Genomic DNA, 15,890 nt, shown 5'->3' with positions numbered 1-15,890 from the left:
AGTTCAGGAGGGAATTAAACTGTAACAGGCTCATACTGTTAGGTTTTTTCGGTAAAGTCACGTAGATAAAAATAAAGTTAATAAAAAATAATAATGGAAATAAGATAAAATAATAAATCACGACGTTTCGGAGGCAACACAAGTCTCCATCATCAGGTGGGACCGTCACAGCTAAAATTACTGCATCAAGTGAGGAAAATTCCAAAAGACCAGCCCTTAAATACAAGTTAAGGAGGGAGGAGCTTATTTGAATGTGGTAACCAGGGAATGGAACGTGGGGGTGGTGGGATTTATTATTTTATTTCCATTATTACTTTTAATTTTATTTTTTTACCTACGTGACCTAACAGTATGAATCCTTGCAGTCACGAAAGCTTCAAATCTAGAATGTAACAGGCTCCCAAAACACATCACATCCAGCGATGATTCGGGTCGAGAGGGTTCAGTAGTGGGGGTGTACCCACTGTCAAAAGCCATGATGGGATCCACACCAAATTGCAATAGTTTTGTGATAAATGTTCTACAAGCCCAAGCCAATGAGTCATGAATTGAACTATCGAAAATGAGTCATGAATTGAACTATCGAAAATGTGGCTTTCCGGAAATGCAGGGCGAACTTTATTTGTGCCACATGTAGACTAAATATCAAGCCCTGCCATTACATAGTTTCGTCAATGTTAATGTGAAGCATATGGTACGTATTTTGAAAATGGCAACAATCCAGGCGCGCCCAGTAGTAACATGACCAATTTCCTGCAGATGGCGGTAGAAAGACGCCATTGCGATTGATAATTCAAGCTTTTGAAAACTGCACACATCTCCCATACCTTGGTCGGCGTTTGAAAATACTTTTAAAAGAACAAAAAAGCACATCTGATCTAATGACTCCTGGGATGATGGGCATCTTTTATCAGTAATTCACTACTATACTTTGGCCGTCTATCCATTATCAATGTTTATTTCGATTCAGCAGGGTTTACTTGTAAATATTATTAAAAACACACATGAACATAAAAAGTAGTTCCCAGTATATTTTTCCATTGTAACACATGTTCCAATGACTGTAACATTTCCCCAGTATAATTGCAGTGAATGATTAAGCTAACGATATATGAACTCTCAGCTCCTGGCTACAAACAGGGTACAACTTTCAGTGGTGCAACTCAAAAGCAGCTGTCTTGTTGTTTAGCGAAAGCTTCATCAACAGACGAAGCTTGACAATCCCGTGTGTATCCATATTCTCATATCTTAAGATATCCTTATACAAGTCTTCCAATGACCTGATTTTTGTATTGGCACCCAAACAATATTGAAGTTGATCCGACAAAGTGCCACTACCACTAGGTTCCTCCCGTGTAAATGTGACATCACAGCAATGCTCTGATACTCCCGCTGGCTCTCAATCTAATCCTGTACTAAATTCGATATTGCACTCAAATTCTTCAATACTCTCCAATAAACTAGCTCCTGCCTACCTCTCCATTCTCATCTCAAGCGTCGCTCAATGATTGCTCACTCGGAATCTGCTGCCCTGATTCTGTCAGTTTTGTTGCCAGATAGAAGGGTAAAAAACCAATTATGAAAGCTACCCATGCTGTAGACTCCATGCCCCTGTCCAAGTCCACGCTTAATCCTTCCTTCCCTGCCTATCACTGATTTTATTTCTCTCAATGAAATAAATACGCTCGCCGTTTTTGTACAGCGTCTTGACAAACGGTTGTTTTTAAACGATATACATATCCAAATTGTATTGTATAGAAAAAAAATTCAGTGCATAAAACAGCGTCTGAACCAGTGTCAACTCTGAACTGAATGACCCAGTCAAATTTTACGTTGACCACAAGAGAATATGCACGCACCTACGCTTGAAGGTGCCACTTGCAAAATGCAGGTGTTCCATTAATGCAATACAGCAGCTCATTTACGGCACCGAGCTTCTTAAAGTCATGCAATTTTGGCTACTTTCCCGACGTTAAGTCACAGTGCAAGCAGCCAACACATGCCAACTGAGATTAGCCTTTAAAAGTGAGTCAAAGCACACGAGCTAGTTAACGCCAGGTTTTGTGTTTCAATGCGGGAAACATCGGCCAAGATTCCGAGCTGCTGTGGTTTACTTACAATTATAAAACCAGCCTGCTATTGTGTTGCTGCACATCTGGTTGCCTGGCTTGCTGCCAATGCATGCAGCACCAGACTGCTCTGAAGGCTTTCTGAGGCTTTTGGGAAACCAATAAGGTTTTGTTTTACCCAGTTTAACTGCAAGTGTGGCAGGTTTATAGTCTCGAAGGCTGTTCTGACGGCAGTATTCTGTCCAGCCATCTTGTCAGGGCCTCCCCATGCCACATGCCTCATGCCCAGGGGTCATTTGACAATATTTCATCTTGATTCGAATCTTGAATTGAATATTCTACCTCGCTTTGTTAGTGTGAATTGTTCAAGGCGAGCATATAATGTATATGAGAACGTAGAACCACAGTTCAACAATTGATTTTCAGCAGCCCTAAAAAAATATCTGGGTTTGCATCCAAGCACTATCAACCCTACCGAAATTACATGATTTGGCCTACAAGCGTGTAGCTCTGAAATACTCTAATCGGTCTACTAGGTGCCAGTGGTCGAGTCTTTTACGTGTTTATTTCAACGATTTAGTGTCTAGTTTATTTGGCATGCAATACATGCGCTTATTTCAATTGTAATGTGTTTATTTTTGGTTGTCGTGCACCCATTATGTAAGTATTGATTATGGCGGTTTTGGCTTTCGCGGCACTTTCCAATAACGTAACCCCCGCGATATTTGAGGGTCTCCTGTGATTAATATTAGCTGACAAAACATAGCTTTTACACCATTGGAACCTCATTTGCCAGTAAAAAATATGATAATTGGTTTTTTACCCTTCTATCTGGCAACAAAACTGACACCTTTTTTTACAAGGAGTCATGTTTGCATAGACCACAATACCTACAGTCATAATGCAAACAAAATACATAACTCTGATAATGTATGCACAGTGCATATGTTTTTGTTTGCATTATGACTGCAGGTATTGTGGTCTATGCAAACATGACTCCTTGTAAAAAAAGGTGTCAGTTTTGTTGCCAGATAGAAGGGTAAAAAACCAATTATCAAAACATGGCTTGTTGATATATGTATGCAGAGATGTTGAATGTGTTGTATTAGGTCATGTGAGAGCCTGCAAACATGAACACCAAAGACACCATGAGGCCAGGCATCTTTTTTATTTTTCTCCTGACTAGTAAAGCTTCAAACTCGTGTTGAACATCCGTAAATTTTAAAAAAATGTGACATTTGAGATGACTGAGGGGCCGGTTGCCGTCGTTATCGCTTTACCATGCGAACCATGTAATTATCTATTTACAGCAAATCACAGAAAATGAGATAACACCGTCCAGACTTATAATTTTTATTGTATGTTATTTTAAAACGTGCGCTATCTGTGCTCGCACACACGCAAGAAAAATGAAAAAAAAAACACGCCAGAAACATCATTAAATAACGCGTTAACAAAATAAAAAACATAATTCCCAACTAAAACCCCTTCCAGTCACAGCCTCCAGAACACGCCCGAAACGACGGAGTATCTCATTAAATAACGCGTTAACAAAATAAAAACCAAACATTCTCAACTAAAACACCTTCCAATCACAGCCTCCAGGTGGCACTGCACCACGACCCAACAACCGCGTCCAGCGCGCATGCGCACAACGGAACGTGTGACGTGCGCGAGTGCCCCTCCCCTCCCCCCATAGCCCCTCCCCTCCCCTCTCCCCCTTCCCCTCCCCCTCCCCGCCCCCTCCCGGGGGGCGGGGAGGGGGAGGAGCTTGTGGACGGGGGTGGGTTGGGTGAGTGGGTGGGGGCGAGCAACATCTGACCAATGGGGAGGCGAATTACTCTGAGCTGGTGGAGGTTTGAGTGACGGATGGGGTAAGGAGGGAGGGGGGGGTAAGGAGGGGGAGGGGGTTAAGGAGGGAGGGGGGGTAATGAGGGGGCGGGGGGTAAGGAGGGAGGGGGGTAAGGAGGGAAGGGGGATAAGGAGGGAAGGGGGGGGTAAGGAGGGAGGGGGGTAAGGAGGGAGGGGGGGGTAAGGAGGGAGGGGGAGGTAAGGAGGGAGGGGGAGGTAAGGAGGGAGGGGGGATAAGGAGGAGGGGGGGATAGGGAGGGGGTAAGGAGGGAGGGGGGGGTAAGGAGGGAGGGGGGGGTAAGGAGGGATGGGGGGAGTAAGGAGGGAGGGGGGTAAGGAGGAAGGGGGGGGGGGTAAGGAGGGAGGGGGGGGGTAAGGAGAGAGGGGGGGGGGTAAGGAGAGAGGGGGGTAATGAGGGGCGGGGGTAAGGAGGGAGGGGGGTAAGGGGGGAGGGGGAGGTAAGGAGGGAGGGGGAGGTAAGGAGGGAGGGGGGATAAGGAGGGAGGGGGGGATAGGGAGGGGGGTAAGGAGGGAGGGGGGGTAAGGAGGAAGGGGGGGGGGTAAGGAGGGAGGGGGGGATAGGGAGGGGAGTAAGGAGGGAGGGGGGTAAGGAGGAAGGGGGGGGGGTAAGGAGGGAGGGGGGGGTAAGGAGAGAGGGGGGGTAAGGAGAGAGGGGGGGTAAGGAGGGGGGGTAAGGAGGGGGGGTAAGGAGGGAGGCGGTGTAAGGAGGGAGGCGGTGTAAGGAGGGAGGGGGTGGTAAGGAGGGAGAGGGGAATAAGGGGGAGGGGGACAACCGGGGAAGGGGGGGGGGCGCAATGGGGGCGGGGTTTGTGGAAGAGGAGGCGGGGGCTACAGGGGGGGGGGGTGGAAGGACGAGGTCACGTGACGCGGCCCGCGCGTGCTTGTGTGCTGGAGACGCTGACGGAGGCGGCCACGGCGATGTTGACCGGTGAGTGGAGGAGCAGTGGACCCTCGTGTTTGTGTGTTTGTGTTGCGGGGTTTCTCTTCAGTCGACAATTGAGGAGTCGTCGTTACTGAACATCTAGTGATGTGTTCACACGGTTTACAAAAAAAAAACGCGAACGCTCGTGTCGATTTCCGCCGAATCTCAGGCAGAGATGAACGCTCGTAACGGCGCTGCTGCTGCTGCTGATGCTCGCGCCTTTGCAAACAATAACACAGCCGTAGTGGGCCACGTCACCAAGCCTTGCTCTGTCCACTGCTGCATGTACGCCTCGCAGTCCCTTAACGGCGGCTTCGGCGATGCAACAATTCAATCTAATCGTAGTTCCTCGCCGCGGTGGCTATGAGATGTTAACTACCTCGCCTGGTGTACAGGAGGTCGTGGGTTCGATCTCCAATCTGTGACGCCTGCTGTTTATTTTGAGTTTGCGTGTCATCATCATCATCACGGTGGCTATGAGATGTTAACTGGTACACAGGAGGTCGTGGGTTCGATCACCAACTTTGACGCCTGCTGTAGATTTTAAGGTTGCGTGTCTCTCATTATCATGGTGACTAGGAGATGTTAACTACCTCGCCTGGTGTGCAGGAGGTCGTGGGTTCGATCCCGATCCTGTGACGCCTGCTTTATATTTGGAGTTTGCGTGTCTCATCATCATCACGGTGGCTATGAGATGTTAACTACCTCGCCTGGTGTGCAGGAGGTCGTGGGTTCGATCCCGATCCTGTGACGCCTGCTTTATATTTGGAGTTTGCGTGTCTCTCATCTTCATCATCACGGTGGCTATGAGATGTTAGCTACCTCGCCTGGTGTGCAAGAGGTCATAGGTTCGATCCTGTGACGCCTGCTGTATATTTGTAGTTTGTATCTCTCTCATCATCATCACGGTGGCTAGGAGATGTTAACTACCTCGCCTGGTGTGCAGGAGGTCGTGGGTTCGATCTCCAATCTGTGACGCCTGCTGTTTATTTTGAGTTTGCGTGTCATCATCATCATCACGGTGGCTATGAGATGTTAACTGGTACACAGGAGGTCGTGGGTTCGATCACCAACTTTGACGCCTGCTGTAGATTTTAAGGTTGCGTGTCTCTCATTATCATGGTGGCTATGAGATGTTAACTACCTCGTCTGGTGTGCAGGAGGTCGTGGGTTCGATCCCCACTCTGATGCCTGCTGCTGTATATTTGGAGTTTGCGTGTCTCTAATCATCATCATCACGGTGACTAGGAGATGTTAACTACCTCGCCTGGTATGCAGGAGGTCGTGGGTTCGATCCCGGTCCTGTGACGCCTGCTGTTTATTTGTAGTTAGTGTGTCTCTCATCATCATCACGGTGGCTAGGAGATGTTAACTACCTCGCCTGGTACACAGGAGGTCGTGGGTTCGATCTCCAATCTGACGCCTGCTGTAGATTTGAAGTTTGTGTGTCTCTCATCATCATCATCATCACGGTGGCTATGAGATGTTAACTACATCTCCTGGTATACAGGAAGTCGTGGGTTCGATCCCGACCCAGACGATGCCTGCTGCTGCTGCTGTAGATTTGGAGTTTGCGGTGTATCTTTCCCCGTGGTCGCGTTGACTTTTTTTTCTCCGGGTCCTCCTGTTTTCCCCTCCACATTTAGAATCAACATCACTCGTTTGTGTGGACAGCCAGGTCGCTTGTGAAAAAAAGGAGACTCAGTACGTAACTTAGTTGGCCATTAACCTGCAAAAAAGAATGTGTATACTTGAGTGTTAGAACCGCGAGCACATTTCGGTGCGCTGTCTAAAACGTCGGACGAATCTCCCTCCCTCTAGATAACTCCTTTGGCTGCCACTGCAGTGAGTCTCGACCAACAGCATATGATGATATCATCATCATCATCCCCCTCCTCCTTCTTCCTGGACCATGACGTGTCCCAAACCCAAGCTCCCACTTTACATTTCTCAACAGTTTCAATTGCCAATGCCCATCATCCTGCGTATGTCATCTCGCGATGTCATTCCAAGCATGCACGCAGCTTTGCGCATTCACGTCGTACAAAGACAATGATCGCGATGTTTACACATCTCACCGGGTACCAATTTGTGGCTGAGTCGACCTAGGTGAGGCCCCATGACCGGTTCAGATAATCGTCACCGGTGTTGGCCGTGAACGGGAATCGAACGCGGGTCGCCGGATTCATAGCCCAGCGCGCTGACCGCTGCACCACCGCTCCCCACACGTATGTGTGTGCAATACATATCCTGAAATGCTCTTTCCACGTGTGCATTGACATTTATGGGAATGCCCCGCAATGTGGAATACTTTATTCTATATTTTGCGAATGATTGCAGTGGCAGCAGCAGCAATGTGTTCACGAACGCGTGATGCACATGTCGAGGTTTGCCAAGCCGCGACGAGATTGCTTCAGGAGAGAGTTGGTGCAGTATTTGCTATTCCTGCATAATGCAAAGACTACAACGTCCACGTATTCTACAGTGCCACCGAACGCGATAAAAACGTGTACACGTGCCGGCTAGAATACATACCTTAGTGCCTATCATTTTACAGACAAATTCAGACCGTGTTGGTCACCCCGTGCCCCTTATAAATATCCACGTCCATCCTTCAAAGTCCCATCACAAGGGAGAAACACAAACAAATTGACAATCGCCACCACTGCACTCACCACTAGTACACTCATCAATCACGACACTCACCACTAGTACACTCACCTTTACTACACTCACCATTACATACCTGTGAACCTCCTTATCAGTGCCTATCTGATTACAGACCAATTCAGACCTTATCGGCCACCCCGTGCCCTGGTAAATCTCAACGTTTATCCTACAAAGTCCCATCACAAGGGAGAAACACAAACAAGTATACAAAAAACACGTGTTTGTGCCCGTATTGAAACGTCTGTACGCCGCATGGACCTGAAAACTCAATTTCTCTGTCCATGAATACGGGGTCGACCCGTATGGGTTGACAGGTATGAGAATAAATACCATCATTGCACCTGCGCAAAAACAGTACTTGTGACACGTGAACTTTGGGGTGTTCAGGAATAACTCCCCAACGTATGGGTTTTCAACTTGACGTCCTCGTACAGTATATGACCATTGCACGTGTGCAGTAGACACCCTGGAATGCTACCAAACGTGATGCTGTCAAACGTGCACCGCGGTACGTGTAAACCCACACTCGGTTTGTTCCAGCTGATGTGTGTGAGCACGTTCAGTTAAGCATTTCTGTGCGTGTCATGTCCACGTTTCAATCGTGCACCAGTATATCTGCGCGTACGCATCGAGGTGCACGATGTCACGTTAAGGAGTAACAAGTATAACCCGTAAAAACAAAGTTTTTCATTATAATTTTTTTATATGCGTGGCGGCTAGAGTCATCTCGTCCTCTGGCTTGAGATGGCTGCCACCTATGGGTCAGATGATTGCATTGCACCATTAAGCAATTGGTAATGAAATATAATATTTTTGTCCTAAAAAGTGTAAAATTTTGGAATTTTTTTTTACGAACAATAATTGTCACGCACAACGAGTCTGTGTGGAAAATGTCAGCTCGATTGGATCACGGGAAGTGGGTTAAAAAACGACCGAAAGATTTGCACGGTCGTAAGCGCGCAAGCGAACTTAATATAAAGGATTTAAAAATTCGTTCAGCCCTTTGTCGATTCACTTCTGGATGAAGGGCCTCCCCCGCGCCTTGTCGGTTTCGCCCTGCGGGGTTTGTTTGGCCTTGCGGGTTTTGTTTGGCCTTACTTCACCGCGATGGTCAGTGCAGATTGGCGGTGGGTTGCCGGTTGGTTTGTTGCGGACTGGTGCAGGTCAAAAAACGTTCGCCACTTGTGTACGCCGTTGCCAGGAGTTAAACTTAGGTGGCCGAGTTCGTAGCCCAGTGCACTAAACCACTATGCCACCGCGCCATCCAACGTTCGCGAGCATTAAATCCTTTTGTGTATTTACGTGATATAGTTGTCCTGCCAGCTCTACGTTTGTGTACACCGTTAGAGCTCTCTCATGCGTCACATTGGCCACACGACTTTAACGTTAACACATAAGTGATTGAATCGTATGACTGTCTGCACACTTGTGTGTGGGTGTACGTGTTGTGCGTGGGTGTACGCGTTGTGTGTGTGTGTACGCGTTGTGTGTGTGTACGCGTTGTGTGTGTGTGTACGCGTTGTGAGTGTGTGTATCAAGCGCCGCTACCGTGAATAGAACCCGGTGTTCGATATTTTGCGTTGCGTTCACATTGGTGATATTGAAATTAATCAAAATCCTCACCATCAGTCACGATCACTTCACTGTTGAATTTAGGTGTCTCTAAGCCGTCGCAATCAATCACTGTCTTGACATTATTTGCATACAATCATAGGACTTGGGGAGTGGGTTAATGGTCATGAATACGTAACATTTAGGTGAGGATTAGTATCTAAAGGTTAGCATTGAAATCAGTCGGTGATGATGAGAAATGGGGCTGGTGGGAGGTTTGGTGGGAGAGGATTAAAGGAGAATGCGGTAGGCGAGTTTTGAGCCCCCCCATCCACACGAAATCTGCACAGCAACAAAACCGACGACAACCTGCAACATTGACAGTCACTCGTGTGCTATTCCATTAGCACGATTTTGCTACGATAGAATGTGATGGAATTATGTTCGGTATGAGTGTCTGTCGGCAGGGTGCCGGAGGTGGCGTCAATGAAGGTGGGAACATAGGGCCCCAATTCGAACACCTTTCACAATCCCTGTGCAACAAACAGACGATACAACCCACACCTACAGCTTCACAGCATTTACAACTATTACAACTATTTTACCAGCTAAGGCCCACGGCTGTATACAGTAGCTCTTATTTCAGAAGCGGCTTGGCCACTAATGATGACTCAACAAAGTGTAGGTTATGTGAAAATTTATAGCAGCCAAATACTCGAAACGCATGTTAATTCTAAATGTGGAGAGGAAAACCGGAGAACCCAGAGAAAAAAAGCACACCACCACGGCGAGAACATGGAAATTCCAAATATACAGACGTCAGGGTCGGGATCAACAGACCAGCGACCTCCTTCCCGTGTACCAGGCGATGTAGTTAACATCTCGCCACCGCAGCATTGACAGGCGCTTTGCGATTTTTCACGTGCAAGAGAGCAGAGTGCTACGTGGCATGCCTCTTAAGATTACATAATGCCTAGCCACATGAGCAGGATAGAATAATTGAAAGTGTATGTGTGTGTGTCTGCGCGCACGCTGTTAGCGTGAGTGCCTGTTAATGGGGCCCGCGAGGTTGGTACCACTGACGTGGGCGGGGGCAGTGGTGGGGGAAGGCCAGGAGGGAAACGGGCTCTACATGTGACCCCAATGGACGTAAAAGCAGTGAAGGTTGAGCTTATCACCACTTGATCTCTGCTGGGTGGACAGGAAAGGATTTAATCCCGAGGGCCTCCAGACATAGCTACGACCCTGAGTTCTGCGCAGTCGAAGTTTGTCCGAGACCCTGTAACTTTAGAAGAATCTTGTGCGTGCCTGAATTCCTTGTTTGCAACGGCGATACAGTGCTTTCCACATGCGAATCCGTAGTGAACTGGTAGAGTGGGGTTGGCATTGAATACTTATAACCTTGAATTAGATTTGCAAATAACTCTGGAATACTGAAAAAAGTACACCATAGATCGAGTAAAAACAGTAATGTTTTTGTTTCTGTTGTTTGGTTTTAGAACTTTACTCATTATATACAGCAGGAACTGACGGTCATGGGGCACTCTTAAAAGTATTTGGGAAGTGAGTCCAAACACTGCAGCTGCTGTATAAAAAATAATAATCTAAAGCTTAAACACTGATCATAAAGTCCCATGTGAGATCATTGTTCACTGTAAAACCCATTGAAATGCTTAAGGGGAATTTACACACACCTCTGTGTGTTGTTATCGAAGGAGGCAGCTTAGCATAAGTGGTTTATAGTTCTCAGAAAAAGGAGATTCGTACAGCACCTCGGGGTTTACAACTCACGTTAAAAACGTGCTTCACGACCAACTTATATGAAATGACCCACCACAGTCGTTGATAACGTTTGTGTGTTTCCGCACGTTAATCTGTGCGTGTGGGCGTGTTTGTACCGTTTCCAGGTTCGTGTGCCCACAGTCGAGGAGCTTTTGCGGTTTGAGATTAGCGTTGGGCAAGGCTAAAGCTCTCGCTGAATTGAAACGCGCTCACGTGCGGGGAACCAAGCACGAGTTGGTGGCGACGACGGCGACGGTGTCCGCCCGTGACTGCAGCTGAATGGCGTTCATGATGAAGAAGAAGCGATATCGCTTCCAGGTGGTTCTCGAGCTCGACGAGCTCTCGCACATTCCCTTCCTCAACGCCGTGCTCTTCTGCAAGCTGAGGCTGCTCGACGGCGGAAACTTCACGGACTACTCTTCCAGGTACCGAGCGTGTGTTTGCCTTTTTTGTAGTGAATGAAAACTTATTTCGCACCGTATGTAGCGAATCATGCTAATCAGATGTGCGATTGTGGTGTTGCTGTCATGTCATGTGATGCAGCATCCGTAGGGATCGCTGGCAGAGTAGTACAACTTTGCGCGTTAGGGAACGGCTCCTGGAAGCGGACACGACGGAGCTGCCTCAGATCGTTTTTCAAGGAACCTCTGGTCTACTCAGTAGGTGGCAGCTTAGTTTAACAGAGCTATAATTTAGCCACTTTTTTTTATTATGGTTTGATTAAATTTTTGTCAATTTACTGCTGGGTGGAGTGCTTCCCCATGTCCCATCGGTTTGGTCAGTGCAGGTTCTTGAAATTCCGTAACCACTTCTACGAAACGTGCAAATGCTAAGCGTCTTCTGTCGTGTATTGTCGTTTGTGACGTAAGTATAATAAAACCCTCTCTCGTGAATGAGACTTGCTTAACATTGAAGGGTTCGTGATTTATTTGTATTGGTTTTCTGTGCATTGTGTGGTGTTCCACTTGGCTTGTCAATTTGTCACATTGGGGCGGATTTTACTCGGGATAAATGCACCCAGCAGCAGCAGCAGCCACGAGGGTGCAGTTAATTGCAATTCCTTGTTTACGTTTCATAAACGTCAGATTGAATGACAGAAGGACTGGGGTGGTTTTTGTTTTGCTTTGTGAAGGATTTTTTTGCGCATAATGAGTTCGAAAGTGGTGAATGTTTTGCATTTGCATTGCCCGTATTTGTTGCAAGTGCCAAGGGTGAAAATGTAATGGAGAGCAGTTAATCATTTCCTGCAAAACCAGCTGACAGAGTTAGCACTGTGACATTATTGTTAAATTCACAAACCCGCGGCTTGTTTGTAATTTGCTGAGAGGGTGAACCGTAAGCACTTTCATTAGCATATTTACTGCACTCGTTGAGAAAAATCTATATCAACGGATGCTTTATTTGGTTAAAAGGTGCGTCTGAACATTTACATCGGTTGAAATGTTGCACCGGTTGAATTTTTGTGGGAAAAAAAATCTCCGGTTGCTTTCATTTAAAGATCATTTTACACTCGGTAGAGGTGTGGCAGGAGACTAAATCAACCGCCTTAAGTTTGTGTTGTTGCTATTTTTCAAAATTGCAACGGATTTCATCGTGTGCAGAAAAACGCTGGCCAGTGCACAAAAACGTTTGCAGGCAAACGTTCACAGTATGCGGTGGAAGCGTAATTGCCCTACTTTACCGTGGCCCTATATCATGTTTGTATAATTAACCGTTGTGTGGACTTTTTAAGTTTTGAGATGGAATGTTGAACGTGCTTCAAATGGTGATTTAGATCCTGTGCGCATGACCTTTTTATGGTCTCAAGTAATATGGCGCCTTTCTTTGCTGGCTTGGCATGCTGTTTCATCGTTTCTGCATTCCGTGTATCAAACGTTTGTATCATCTTCTCGGGAGCGGTTTAAAACGGCCACATCATGAGACGTGGATGGATACACTGAGAGCGTTGTGAAACTGGCACGCTGCCTGCAATACCGCGTGTGTTTCCACTCAAAACGGAAGAGGTTACTTACCCTAAGAAGCCCTTGAAAAAAGTCTTGCCGAAGTACATCTTATGGTCGTTTTTCTATGTACAAAACTTAAGAGTATCTTACTTCTCGGGTATGGAATGTACAGCTGTAGTGTTTTCTCTTTTTTGTCCGGTTTTAACCGTGTATAGTCAGTTGGTCTTTGTTATTTAAGCTAGTTTTTGCGTGCTTGATTATTTTTGTGAAATGCCCATTTTTCTAATGCTTGTGTCATAGGAGGCAATATATGCTTGTCAAAAACTTTCTCCCTTTGGGCACATTGTGCTTGCTGTTGCTGTTCATTATCACAGAGAATGGAACAAAAGATAACATGCAGCAAAAAAGAATGGCGATGTGCCTGTTTGGAATTCGGCCAAGAGCCACGAAGATTAACACACGTGCAAATAAAGTACGTCATCCAGGACTGTTGAGAAAAGTAAGTGGGCTTGGGCAGTCCACGGCGCTCGAAGGGATAATGGCCAGTGGTCAGGACTAATGACTGAGTGGTAGCCAGAGAAGAGGACACTTCTTAGAGGACATTCAACGCAGAGATGGAGTGATGAAATCGGCTGGGCGTGTAGGTGCTCGATGGGTTATTGCATCACAGGACTGTGAGGAATGGAGACTTCCATCCAGCAGTGGATAGGTGTGTTGGTTTTTGTGAAAAATAATACAGTTTAATTGCTTATACCTGTGAAAGGAACTGACGTTTTGGGTTGAGCTTCATTTCACTGTCTTGCAAGTACCCAGATATCTCTGCTCAGAGGTCGCAAACGGGTTTTGATTCCTTACCCGTACCCGTACCCGGCCGCACCAGGGTCGCAAACGGGTACCCGTACCCGGCCGGGTATGGGTACCCGTACGCTACCCCTACCCTACCCGAAATGAGTGACAAACAGTTACTCACCAGTGACTCACGGCCTACCCGTACCCGTACCCAGCCGCACCAGGGTTGCAAACGGGTACCCGTACCCGGCCGGGTACGGGTACCCGTACGCTACCCGTACCCTACCCGAAATGAGTGACAAACGGTTACTCACCAGTGACTCACGCCCTACCCGTACCCAGCCGGGTACGGGTAGCCGGGTATCGGGTAAGGTACAGGTATCGGGTACCCGGTTGCGACCTCTGTCTCTGCTGCATGACACAAAAGGGGACAGCCCGTCGAGTTTGATTAATGCCCTGGCGGCTCGGCCTGCGCTGGAACATGTGTGCGGCACATTCTCCATGTGGAACGGGGTTTTTCCTGTGACAACAGTGCAAAGCAGTGCCATGGAAACTGTGGCACAATGCATCAGCCTCGGGAAAGAGTCAGCCCGGCGGCGATTCGTCTTGCCAAATGAGTAACTGGACTGGTTTGTAAAAAAAAAGCATGTTGCACACTGTTATGCCTTGCACGTCAACAGTGACCGCTCTGACTTGCCCCTTGCTGGACCGGGCTGTTTGTGATGCTCATTCTGGAAGGAGCTGATGCGAAATTGTGTCTGGTTTATCCGTTGATGCAGTCCATGCAGGAGAGGCGTGGATTGAGGAATGTTTTGGCGTGCTGTGTGCGTACCTTGGCTTGTGCAGGCGAATGCGGGTCTGGTTTATGTCACCGAAAACCAAACGCTTGATGCGTGTTATCGGGTTCTGGAACCCGCGTGTCACGTAGTCGAAACCAAGCTCGTTAAGGTTCGTCCATTTAAATGAAATTCAAGTGCTCTTGATTCGTGCATATTTTATGCAAATTATACAAATGTTTAATTTTAGATAATGGTAGAATGAACAGGACTGCGAATGAGACCACATGCTAGACGGAACATTCATTACACAAATGATACAAATGAGACAAAAACATGTTGAATTATTAAATTGAATGGTGACCCTGATTTGTCAGAATTAATATAATCCCGTGGGAGGAGGGGTGGTAGGAGTGAATCATTACATGCTTGGTCAAAACCCATTCGACCACTGCCAAACTGCCAAAGATTATTTTCTGCGAGTTTGGATTTTAACCAAACGTGCACATTTTTGCATGCAAAGTGCTCTCTATATGTACGCTCATGGTGCGCACGAGCATCAAGTAACATTAACCGCACACAAGGAACTATAAAGCATCCATAAGTAGAGTGCGCTTTATGTTTTCCAGGAAGCTTGGCACCTGTCCTGAGCTCAACGTATGCATGAGGAAATCCTCAAACTGTTGCCCAGCTGACGTGACCTTGGGAACCGCTGCCTTTTTGCATGCGCAATGACCAGTGATTCACGCCTGCAATGAAATGACGTAAAATGACAACCACCTAAATCTAAGTTAGGGAGAGAAAAACTGAATTGTGTTATTATTTTTGCTGGCGGTAAGCGGTTCGTTCCTTTTCTGCGAACGTAAACACAAAGTTACGTCGATATAGGTGGGAGCTATTGTTTTGTGCTTGTAATGCGTTTTTTTGGTTTCTCCAGTCGAAAATAGAATTGATGGTTATATTAAGGAAAGTGGGGGGAGTTTGGGGGGGCAGGCAAGCATTTGCACATTGGCTGCTACACCGGTAGCCGCCAAAAACGCGGTTCAGTCTGCGGACGATTCGCACGCACCAGGAGCCACCTGGCACAGCGGCAGAGGTCGCAACCGGGTACCCGATACCCGTACCCTACCCGATGGCCGGGTACGGGTACCCGTTTGCGACCCTGGTGCGGCCGGGTACGAGTACGGGTAGACCGTGAGTCACTGGTGAGTAACCGTTTGTCACTCATTTCCCAACGTCTTGTCTCTTCTCACAATTCAAGTTCCTAGAATCAACCCACCCGCGCCTGCAACATGGCTTCATCCCAGAGGTCGCAATCAGGTACCTGATACCCGTACCCTACCCGTACCCAGCCGGGTACGGGTAGGGTACGGGTACGGCCGGGTATGGGTACGGGTACCCGTTTACGACCCTGGTGCGGCCGGGTACGGGTAAGGAATCAAAACCCGTTTGCGACCTCTACACAGCGGTAACGGGGACCTTCATCGATGTGCTCGTAAAAGAGCACGGTTTTTGG

At 47.4% G+C, this 15,890-nt stretch overlaps 1 protein-coding gene across 13 annotated transcripts in view; it reads left to right on the top strand.

The window, feature by feature from the left end:
* Window positions 1-4,779: 4,779 nt before the first annotated feature.
* LOC133341796 (early estrogen-induced gene 1 protein-like) overlaps window positions 4,780-15,890 on the top strand; it is a 37,665-nt gene continuing 26,554 nt past the window's right edge. For all 13 annotated transcript variants that reach the window (XM_061550532.1, XM_061550531.1, XM_061550530.1 and 10 more), the window contains exons 1-2: window positions 4,780-4,869; window positions 10,992-11,291. In XM_061550532.1, coding sequence (XP_061406516.1) covers window positions 11,146-11,291 — 146 coding nt within the window. In that variant the 5' untranslated portion in view covers window positions 4,780-4,869; window positions 10,992-11,145. The remainder of the gene's footprint in view (window positions 4,870-10,991; window positions 11,292-15,890) is intronic.

This window comes from Lethenteron reissneri, chromosome 12, assembly GCF_015708825.2.
Source record: "Lethenteron reissneri isolate LAM-NWPU_2019-01 chromosome 12, ASM1570882v1, whole genome shotgun sequence".
NCBI lineage: Eukaryota > Metazoa > Chordata > Hyperoartia > Petromyzontiformes > Petromyzontidae > Lethenteron > Lethenteron reissneri.
The sequence above is the reverse complement of the archived record's forward strand: the minus strand, read 5'-3'. Positions and strand labels throughout refer to the sequence as shown.